Below are 11457 nucleotides of genomic sequence, written 5' to 3'. Positions count from 1 at the left end.
GGAAAGTCTCCATGAAGGCCCTCAGCAGCTTGTGGTTTGTTCACTGGACTCATCCAGAGGGGAGGAGTGCAAGCAACAGAATGAGAGAAAACCAGCAGTTTTTTTCTTGTGTGGACAATTTCTTGAAGATGAAAAGCAGTGCAAACATTCCTGCCCTAAGCAGATCCTATCCAAGGCAGAGATGGGAAGGTGGGTTCTGCTCTGAGATCTACGTGAAGATCACTTGAGCTCCAAGAGGAACCCAGCCAGACTTTCTGACTACTGGCTCTCTCAACATAGTTCCAAAATGCATTCCATCCCACCCCAACTTTGCACCTCATAAGAAGGAAACAGTGGGTAGGCTTCACTGGCTTTTATAGTTGAAGTGATCAGGAATCAAAATGACTTCCTTGGCCACAACAGTCAGAATTCATTAGCTTCATGCCCATGTTTCTCAAGTAATGTGTAGGCACTGGACTAAAGACTTCCATAAGGTCTTAGAATTGAAGCAGAATTCAATTAGACTTCACCACAAAGGCAGCAAACTCCCTTCAACTCTCAAAAGTATTTTTCCTGCGTTATATACTCTAGACAACAACATGGGGCAACTCATCTGTAGTTACTTGGATCTGAAGAAAATTAAGAGATGCAGCCAGAGACTTTTCCACTTTGCTGAGAGATCCACAGTCCATCTAGTTTGGCATCTCCTACTATGGGTGTCAGGGGATTGCCTTCCATAGGTGCTAGGGACCAGTAAATCCATTAAGTGTGGCTTCTCAGGGATCTCTTTCTCTCTCTTCTTGTCTGTCAGGATTACTTGGATCTGCCAAAGTCAGAGCCTGAGAGAATCTGCAATTGAAGGGGTTGCTCACTAAATCCTAGTCCATGTGGTCAAGCAGTTTGAGCAAACCAGGCTTGCTCAGAAGATGTTTTACATCCTCTCATTGCTTTAGTGCACTCACACCAACCATGTCCACACCGAGAGGGAGCTGACGTCCAGGGTTTGGAGGGAGGGTCTTCCCAAGCCCTCCATGGGGGTTCCAGAATTCATCTTGGAACCCCTCCCAGAGAATCATGGACCCTTACCTATTCCCTGGTCATTATTAATGAGTTCTAGATCACTGAGCAAAAGCTGACAGTGTGTCACACAGATTTTAGGGATTCCCTGAAGGCTCATGGATTTAACTTTGCAAGAAGGACTCTTGCACCACTATTAACATGAATAGAATTTGTCCATGAGATGGGATCCTGCTACAATTCTACTTGAAAAAGTCACCCCTTATTTGCTTCTCCTCACCCATACCCTGATATTCCTCTCGCCACATCAGAACAATAATCAGGAGCTACCAGCACAGCCAGGCTTTGGCATTTGCAGTTACTGAGCTCAACAAGGATCCGACCCTCCTTCCCAACATGACGCTCGGCTTCCACATCTATAACCACCGGGACCTGGTTGCACTAACGCATAGGAACAACCTCCTACTGCTGTCTACACTGCAACAACTTGTTCCCAATTATAAATGTGACAAGCAGGATCAACTAATCTCTGTTATACAGGATTTTGACTCCGAATCTTCATCAGACTCTGCAGTCTTAATGGGCATCTTCAAGATCCCAGAGGTAAATGCATTCATCTGGAGATCGGTGGGAGTGGTCTGCAGGGGGAAAGACCTTCTCTGAAAGCAGATTTGTCCCTGCACTGGGTGCTTTTCTTTCATTCTGAATGACAGGGCAAGGGCCTTCTCACCTGGTAAGGCTGCATTGAGATCACCTTAGACTTGCTCAGGGATGAATCTAAGGAGAGTATTGCATGACAAATCTCTGGTAGCAATGGGTGCGGTTTCCTGAGATGAGCAACTGCAATTACTATCAGGCATTCTTGTGCAAGCTTAGAGACACAATATCAAAGAGCGTGTTTCAAAACAGACCCAATTCTTCCTGGTATCAGGGAATGAGCTTCCTCACAGGGATGGTTGCAGACCATAATCGAGGGCAGCATCACACAATGAGGTGTATTGGTCCATGAAAGAGTATGTGTCCTCAAGAGAGCCAGGGTTGTGTCATGGTTAAGAGGGTAAAGAAGGTGGGACTGAGACTCTGGCACTCTGGGTTCTCTTCCCCTCTCAGCCTTGGAGTCACTGCAAGAGTTAGTGCCAGTCAAATACTCTCAGCTCAAGCTACCTTGGAATCCTCCCATTGGAAACCAGTGCTAAAGATACAAAGCTCAGTATACGCACACAGTGAGATGCACCCTTGGAATGTGAATACCTCTCTTTCCTGCCATGGGTGGTCCTTCTGCCACGGCTCTATCCCACTCAGTCCTGACATTTGTAGACATCCCTGAAGCAGGTTTGGGCATTTGCTTGTGTCACTAAGTGAAGAGACTCATGATACATGGGCATGGGGGGGGGGGGGACTAAGAGCTTCTCTTTAATACATACATACCCCTTTTCTGAGAGTACTCCATACATTTCAAGTCATGGTTACTGAAAGATGGAAGCTTAGTCCTCAAAAGAGGCATCCTTCTTTCTAACAGCAACCAAATATTATTATGAAATAGTATTAGGATTTCCCCTCCTCTGGTCTCAGATTGCTTCCTTCACTGTATTCAGGGAGAAAAAATGCTTTATCCATCTTTTTCTCAGATTAATACCCGGCATGTTCCTCAGTATGAGAGTCTAGTCCAGCTGCTACTGCATTTCCATTGGAACTGGATTGGGCTGCTTGTCAAGAGCGGTGTCCATGGCAACCGTTTCCTCCAGGCAGTGACCCTCTTGCTGCAGCAGAAGGATGTTTGTGTGGCCTTCACTGAAAGGTTCTCAGAAGCTGAGATACAAACTATATACATTTCTCGTGTGTGGTTGGAAACAGAGGTCATAGTTTTCTTTGGGGAGAACACTGCAACTATGCTATTAACATGGAGGTTGTTTCATCATGAAAAAAGCACTAAAATCCCATTTCAGAAGGTTTGGATTCTGACCTCCCATTCGGACGTGGAAGCGAGCGTACCCTCTGGGTTCAGAAATAATTTCAAGACCCTTCATGGAGCTTTGTACTTCAGTGCTCACAGAAGAGAAGTTCCGGGATTCAGGAGTTTTCTCATGGCATTAGATCCAATCCAACCAAAAGGAGATGCCTTCCTTCATGCATGGTGGGAAGTTGCATTTCGGTGTAAGCTTCTTAGAACTGGGAAACCCCTTCCACCTTCAAAGAAAAACTGTACCAGGAGGGAGATGCAGAATGATCCAAGGACTTTTCAGTTCCAATTGCACATGTCCAGTAACAGCTACCGGATCTACAATGCCATCTACCTTGTGGCACATGCGCTACATGCCCTGTCCTCCTCTGGGCTGAGGTGTTCGATTATGAGGAAAGGGAAGAGGCTTCCGAAGATTCAGCCATGGCAGGTTATGTCTGAATTCAGAGGTCATGAGCTTAGCCAAGCTGCCCTTCTGGTTACTCTTCAACCATTCCTACATGGCAAGGTTATAGCCTGCAAGGAGGTCTAACTTGGTGAACTTACGGGAAACATTCCCTGTGGATTCATCTCTTTTTTAATTTATATTTTATTCATTCTAAGCAAAGGAACAGAAAAAAGCAAACAAAAAAATCATATCAATTGGTCAAGCTTTGGATTCTTCTATAGTTTCATAGACCGCATAGATATCCTAACCTTTAAGTCCATATCTTCCTTTCCAGCCATTCGTCGAACAAATTCCAAGTCTCAGAATACATTGACTCTTCTTTTCTTTTCATCATTAATGTCAGTCTGTCTACCTCTGCACAGTCCTCTATCTTCAGTATTATTGAATCGTTTGTAGGTACTTCTTTCTTCCAATATTGGGCAAAAACAATTCTAGCTGCTGTAATAAATGCGATGCTATATGTAATCTCTAATTGTCATGATTATCAGGCTTAGCAGAAAAATTTCAGGATTAAAAGGTATACATTTACATAACATTAATTCAAGCAAAGTATTTATTTTAATCCAAATTATCTTAGCTCTGTCGCACGTCCACCACATATTATAACATGTACCTTGTTTATGAAAACATTTCCAACATTGATTGGATGTATCTGGAAACCTTTTGGCTAATTTTTCTGGAGATAAATACCAAATTTAAAACATTTTATACAGATTCTCCTTATATGTAGATCCAACTGTCAATTTTGTTTCTCTTCCACAATTTCTGCCATTTTTCTAATTCTATATTATAACCAAAGTTCAGTGCCCATTTAATCATTGTCTCTTTAACTTGCTCATCTTCCTTTTTCACATCCAATAAAAATCTATACATATTTTTAATCAGCTTATCTTCTTTTCTCAATAAAGTCTTAACAAAAGAGGTCTGTTCTTTAAAATGAACTCCCATAAATGTTTATCTCATTTGAATCTGGATCGTATTTTATTCCATGGCCACCAATGCAGTTCTATCCCCTGTAGGAGCAGTTCTTGTTTGGTTTTAAGTTACCCTTCCATACTCAAGATGTTCTCTTATGCTATAGTTTTTCCCCTACTTAACAAATTTGTATGGGTAAATGCTTCCAAAGGTGAGACCCATCCCGGAATTTTATTGTATACTTTAGCTTTTAATTTTAACCATATTGTAATTAAAGAGTTCCTTAAATAATGATTAACAAAATATTTATGTGACTTTAGTTTATCCTACCATAAGAAAGCATGGCACTCAATTTGTCAATCATGTCCTTCCAGATATAAAATTCTCCTATTTTTCTGAACCATCCATTCCCTTATCCATACTAATACACTAGCTTGATAGTATATTGTCCGGTCTGGCAGTCAAAATCCACCCCTTTCTTTTGCTTCTTGGAGAATGTTTAGTTTAATTCTCAGTTTTTTCCCTTTGCCATGTGAATTTACATTTGCCATGTGAACGAGTATTTAAGCCATCAAAACATTCTTCTTTGACTTTATCAAGATGGTCTGAATCAAGAACAGATATTTAGGAAGCGTCTTGATTTATTGTGGCAATTCTTCCCAACTTTGTAATATGCAAGTCCTTCCATTTTTCAAAGTCCCTTTTAACCTCCTTAAACAGCTTTGTATAGTCATCTTCCTTTACAGTTGCAAATCTAGGAGTTAAGCAAATTCCCAAAAATTTAACGTGTTCAAATATTTCAATTCTGGATGGTTTCATTCATTCATCCTTTTGCAGTTGAGTCATGTTTTTTAACCAATATTTTAGTTTTCCTTTTATTAATTTTCATCCCTACCACTTGTCCATACTCTTCTATTTTATCTAGTAGTGTTGGAGTTGTTTCCAAAGGATCTTCCATGATGAGGACAAGATCATCTGCAAAAGCTTATAATTTATACTTCTGGTCTTTAACATTTAATCCCTTACTCTGTGAATCCTCTCTTATGTTCCCAGTCAATACCTGAAGTGTTAACAGAAAAAGAAATGGTGAGAGATGACATCCTTGCCTTGTTCCTTTTTCAATAGATATATGTTCAGTAATATCACCTTTAACTATTATTCTTGCCTTTTGCTCAGTGCAGATGCTCTTAATTGCATTTAAAAAGTTATCTCCAATTTCCATTATCTTACTGGTTTATTGGCATTTTCAAAATAATTCTGTTTAGTTGCCTTCAATATTTTTGCAAGTTCTTCCATTTCCCAAAGATTAACCTTATGTTTTAAGGTATTTAACTTAATCTTCAACATTTTGTTCCTTCAATCCTTTACCACGTCCCCTTCTGTTTTATTGATGTCAGCTACCAATTTAAAATATTCTTCCCTTTTTTTTTATTTCTTCTTGACATACTGTATATTGTATTACAATTTTCCTAAGGACTGCTTTAAAAGTGTCCCAAACATTTTGAGGTGGTGTATCATCGTTTTGATTTTGTTTTAAAAAGTAGTTTAGTTCTTTAGTTGCTACTTCCACAAACTTTTTATATTTCAAGAGCTGTATGTTGAAGGTCCATCTAGTGATTCTTTTTCCTTCTTTTATTATAATCTTTATTTACAGGATTTTGATGAGCCCACACATTATGTAGAATAGCCACTTTTTCTGCTCTTTGGAGTATGTCAGCCAAATCCCAACACATGTCAATTTTTGACCAAGAAAAATGTCTGAGTAAAAAGTGTAAGCTTGTGATGTAGTATTTCTAAATCTTCAGGCATCATGAAGGTGAAATTCCTCAACAATTTAAAAAAAGTTTTTGGTAGAACACATTTTCCCTTTTTCCTCTTATCACCTGTTTTATAGTCCTTTGCAACATCTAATATTGCATTAAAATCTCCAGTGAAGCACATATTTGAATATTGTATATATGCCAAAATATTCAATTTCTTAAATATCTATGTATCCTGGTGATTGTTTGGAGCATAAATTGCCACGAGCAATGTTTTGATTTGGTGTATTGTTATCTCCACTATCATTATCTTTTCTTCTTTATCAGAAAATACTAATTTAGGTTTCATGCTTTAACATATATTGCAATACCTCTTTCCTTTTGCATTGAGGAGGCAGCAAAAAGCTTACTGATTGAGGACATTGCAAATATTTCTCATGCCTTTTTTTCAAATGCGTTTCTTGGAAACGAAATATCTCCATTTTTAATCGCTTCAATTTCATAAATATTTTCCTTCTATTTTGGGGTCTGCTAAGTCCATTAATGTTAGCTGCAAGAATTTCAACCTTCTTATCCATGCTTCATCTTAGATTTAATGCAATTTATATTTTATTTGTATTTTATTTATATCTTGGATGCTTGTTCATCGTCTTGATGTATAACTAAAAGGAGGGGTACTTCCTTTGCCAGATTTTGCTCGACCTTCCAAAGTCACATTCTAAAGTTATCTTCTCATCTTCTAAAATTTAACTCATCCTCTAAAGTTAATTTTCAAATAGTCTTCAAATCAGTTGGAATGTGAAACTGCCAGTGTAGTTCTATGGATGCAATTTCACTAAATTGGCATTGGAAAGTGAGGAGAACATAGCAGAGACTAGGGTGGTGTGGCTTCTTAAAACTGATGTTTTTGCGATTGCGCTCATCAAGAAAGGAAGGTCCAAGCAAGTCCCACCCCAGATACCTGCATATCATCTCATATACGTTGACAGGACATGACTATGGGGCTGCCCTACTGTAAATCTTCCTTCTTGCCAGCATGTGGAAAACCCACATGTTGGACTCCTGGCTGCCTTGAGTGACCCTTTTCTAGCTCCCTGTCAAGATCCGGGGGTGGAAGAATATACCAAGGTAAGATTTCTGAGCCTGTATGCCATCTTATCTGTATGGATATCACCAAAATGGGCTGCATCTAGCAATTAATGTAGACAATAGAAAAGGAAAGAAACAGAGATCCCTTAACTTGATGGGAGTCAGAGTCCCATGGAAGACAATTCCACTTACTGTCTCCTGTTCCAAATCTTTCTGCATTTTCAGATTTTTTATTTTCTGAGGAATGTCCAGTTTAACAATGGTGCTGGGGAGGAAGTCTCTTTCAGTGAAAAAGACAGGAGATATGACATCCTGAACTGGAGCGTGTCTGAAAATGGAACTTTGGAACCTGTGAAGATTGGATGGGTTGATCACAGTGCTCCCCCAGGCCAAGACTTCTCCATCCACTCTACAGAAATTGTGTGGGCCACAAAGGTGGGGGTTGAGTCAACCTTATCGGTCATGGAAGAATAGGCATGGCACAATTCCATATTTTCAGGAAAACATGCTGTGCTTCTCTTTGAGACTGAAGCCCACTAGGTATTTGGAAGTGGGGCACCATTGTCCACTTGTGAGGGAAAACCATTGCTCAAAGAAAATCACATGGTCTTTCCCAGGACTCTTGACAGAGGTTGAAAAAGGAGTGCCTTGCCTGTATTTCTGGATAAGTCCTGTCAGTGGAAGGCAAGAGTGGGCATGATGGATGTATGGTTGGATCCAACAAAGGGTGGCCTCCAAAGATCCTGGTTCTCCCTCAGAAGGGGTTGAACAGGAGCCTCCCTTTCCATTCCCCTCACAATGGGGACTCCATCTGCTTAAGAATGCACAAGTTCTGGTGGAGGAAGGTCTGCTGAATAGCATTTCAGTGCAATTCTCTCTTCTGAACCTGTTGATATTTTTCTTTCTTTCAATTTAAGACAATGCCCCATGCGAGGTGTGTGGAGAGGTGCACCCCAGGGCATTGGAGGAGAGTTCTGGAGGGGAAGCCAGTTTGCTGCTACAGATGCGAACCTTGTGCAGAAGGGATGGTTTCTACCTCTACAGGTACCTCACATAGTATGAACCACATATAAATGCAGAATGTAATCAATTAAGACTGTATCAGAGCCTAAAGGAAGCTCAAAGAAAGGAGAAGATTTTATACTTTTGGAAGTATTTATTCCCCCCATGCCATCTTGCAGATCCCTGTGTTCTTCTACTTTATGAAGTGTTCAATATTTATGGAAGTTATGTTCTTTGTAAATAACATTGGTCTACAAGGAGTAGCTAAATTTTAAGCCTCAGGTGCTAAATTTTACTGGAAGGGGGTCACTAATAAAGGAATATTAAGTTCTGAGTATTAATTGTCTCCGGGTTGCAAGATATAGCTTTTGGTCAAATCGCATCAAAATAACTCAAAATTATGAGGGGGATATAAAATTATGCTGCAGAACTTTTCCACAAAATGTGATATAGGCATGAGAATGGTGCCACCCTAATTATTATAATTTGATCATTTTATTGTTACCGATACCATTACTTTCCAGTCATTTATTGGTTTTCCATGTAATATTTCCATGCTTCTTGCATGAAAAACTGGCAAGCTCTAACATCAGATTAAAGAAAAGCTTCTAGATTTGTTCATTTTCTAAACAGTACATTTTGACTTTTCTCTTGTGAACTGCAGCAGAATCATCCCTGGAGAGATTCCAGCAATAATTGGCAATCATGGATGGACTCCATTTCCCCTTGTATTTTTCTCCATGCCTGCGTTTTCCTGGTGGAATCTCTCCCTGTACTCATCATCCAAAATTCAGGATTGCAAAATGCTTAGACTATTTCTTCTTGTTTAGCCAATGCCACAGATAAGTTGCACGTGTAATGCAACAATAATGAGGGGCCTAACACTTACTTTGCTTCCAAAATATAGGTGGTACGACTTTTTTACTACTAGCATTATACTGTACTTTTGAGGTGCACATGTAACCTCACCACAAATGTAGAAGTAGTGTTGTTTTGTTCACACAGGTTTGAGGCATCTTGGCTTGAGAGGGAAAATATCACTTAACTGTTCCTTGGAAATGTTAGGCAATGACACTTTTACAAACCACCAGATATAACTGTATGATGGGTAGATGCAACCAGGACAAATGTACCTTGCAATAAAAGACCAATATATTACAGTTAGGTAATAATCTTCATACTCTAAGTGAAGATAGATTTATTCACTTCCATATGGTACTATTTTCATTGTTCTACCTTACTTTGTTGAGAACTTAGGCATCGTGGTCAATAGACATCTCCCTGCCTTGTAGGCAAAAGTGTATAAATCCTTACTGTGAAATATCTTGAAAACCTTAGCCGACCAGCACATTTATCACCTGTTGCCTAATTTATCTAATCACAAAATGTAAGAATTAGCACATATTATCTCATAGGGCTACAATTTCCCAAAATTTGTAGACCAGTGCAATGTAATATTTAGTCCAGTAGTTGACGAATGCCCTCACATGCATCTGATTTTCCTTCCCTGCACTCCCACACCCTTTTGAAGAAAGTTTCCCACTTGGTTGAATTTACATGAGAGCTAAAAGTCTTTGGCCAAAATGCTGATAAGAGCAGCTAGTGGGAAATCACTTAAATCACACAATTTTTTTACAAAGGAGAATGTTTTGATTTTATATCCTTATGGCCTGTTTCTCAAAGTTTAACTGAAAGGTATACTTCAGGGAAGGAAAATGAGATTTCCAAATCCTCTGCTCTGGCACCGGAGAAAGCTCTCCTGTATCCCAGTTGAGATAGTTCCACCTCTATTGCTCATTGCAGATGCGGCTCATTGTTCTCTGTGCCCACAAGATCAGCATCCAAATAAGAACCATGACTGGTGCATCCCCAAGAAGATCCACTTCCTTTCCAATGAAGAGACACTTGGTATCCTTTTAGTTACTCTGGTTCTATTCCTCTGTCTTGGCACATTTGCTGTGTTGACAACATTCATTAAATACCATGACACACCCATTGTAAAAGCCAACAACCGAGAACTCTCCTACACTCTCCTCATCTCTCTCCTGCTCTGCTTCCTCTGCTCCTTCCTCTTCATTGGTAGGCCAACAAAGCTCACCTGTCTTCTGCGACAGGCTGCTTTTGGAATCACCTTCTCTCTTGCAGTTTCTTCTGTGTTGGCAAAAACTGTCATGGTTGTCTTGGTCTTTCTGGCCACCAAGCCAGGAAGCATGTCAAGTAAGCTCTTGGGGAGACCCCTGACAGCCTCCATTGTGCTGGTCTGTCCCTGCATCCAGGCTATGATCTGTGCTGTCTGGTTGTTGACCTCTTCCCCTTTCCCAAATCTGGACTTTCATTCCTTGTCTGGGGAAATCATCGTAGAATGCAATGAAGGCTCTGTCACCATGTTTTATGCCGTCCTGGCTTACATGGGCTTCCTGGCTCTTCTCAGCTTCCTGATGGCTTTCCTGGCCAGGAAACTTCCTGACAGCTTCAACGAAGCCAAGTTCATCACTTTCAGCATGCTGGTATTCTGCAGTGTGTGGGTGTCCTTTGTGCCCACCTACATGAGCACCAAGGGCAGGTATGCTGTGGCCGTGGAGGTCTTCTCAATCTTGTCCTCTGGGGCTGGTCTCTTGGGATGCATCTTTCTCCCCAAGTGCTACATCATTGTGTTGAGGCCCAGTCTCAATAGCAGAGAACATCTCATAGGAAAATTGTAATCTACATTTTTCATAATTTGTTCATTATGTATATATTTCTTTAATCATCTGTTCAAAGCTTTTATATGCGATACTATTATGTAAAAATCCCAGTACAGACTACAGTGCATTGAAAAGGAAAGGAAAGGGGGGGAAAGCAATTTCCAATAAGTGAATTGAAAACAAAGCAAAGTATAAAACAAAACAATAAACAGTAAATCACAACACAAAATAAGAGCGACAATAAAATAAAAATCTATTGATTTTAAAAGGCTGTTGAACAGTTAACATTTTGTCCAGGCACCAAAAGGGTATAAGCTCAGTGTCAGGCGTACCTCTCTGGGGGGTACATTTCCGAGTCTGGGCACCACCACAGAGAAGGCCCTACTCCAAGTTGGTGACATTTTACCTCTTTTAAAAAGGGTTCCCAGAGCAGGGCTACTCCTGCAGATCATAAGGGGCATGAGGGCATGTATAAGGGAGGAGACGTTCCTCAATTTATTCTGGTCCCAAGGCATTTAGAGCTTTATATGTCAAAACCAGCATATTGAGTTGAGGCTGGAATTCAACTGGATGCCAGTGTTGCTGGTAGAGTACAAGCGTCAT

The 11457-nt window shown here is 40.3% G+C and overlaps 1 protein-coding gene across 1 annotated transcript; it reads left to right on the top strand.

Annotated features, from left to right (window-relative positions):
• Positions 1-1392: 1392 nt before the first annotated feature.
• On the top strand, positions 1393-10662 carry LOC123019385 (vomeronasal type-2 receptor 26-like; the record flags this gene model as incomplete). The annotated part of the gene is made up of 3 exons (XM_044422213.1): positions 1393-1599; positions 9974-10031; positions 10091-10662. Coding segments are annotated over exons 1-3 (837 nt in total), but the record flags the coding sequence as incomplete, so codon positions are not given.
• Positions 10663-11457: the final 795 nt, after the last annotated feature.

Source organism: Varanus komodoensis, unplaced genomic scaffold, assembly GCF_004798865.1.
Source record: "Varanus komodoensis strain SLA01 unplaced genomic scaffold, ASM479886v1 scaffold121, whole genome shotgun sequence".
NCBI classification, from domain to species: domain Eukaryota; kingdom Metazoa; phylum Chordata; class Lepidosauria; order Squamata; family Varanidae; genus Varanus; species Varanus komodoensis.
This window is presented reverse-complemented; position numbering and strand designations above follow the sequence as displayed.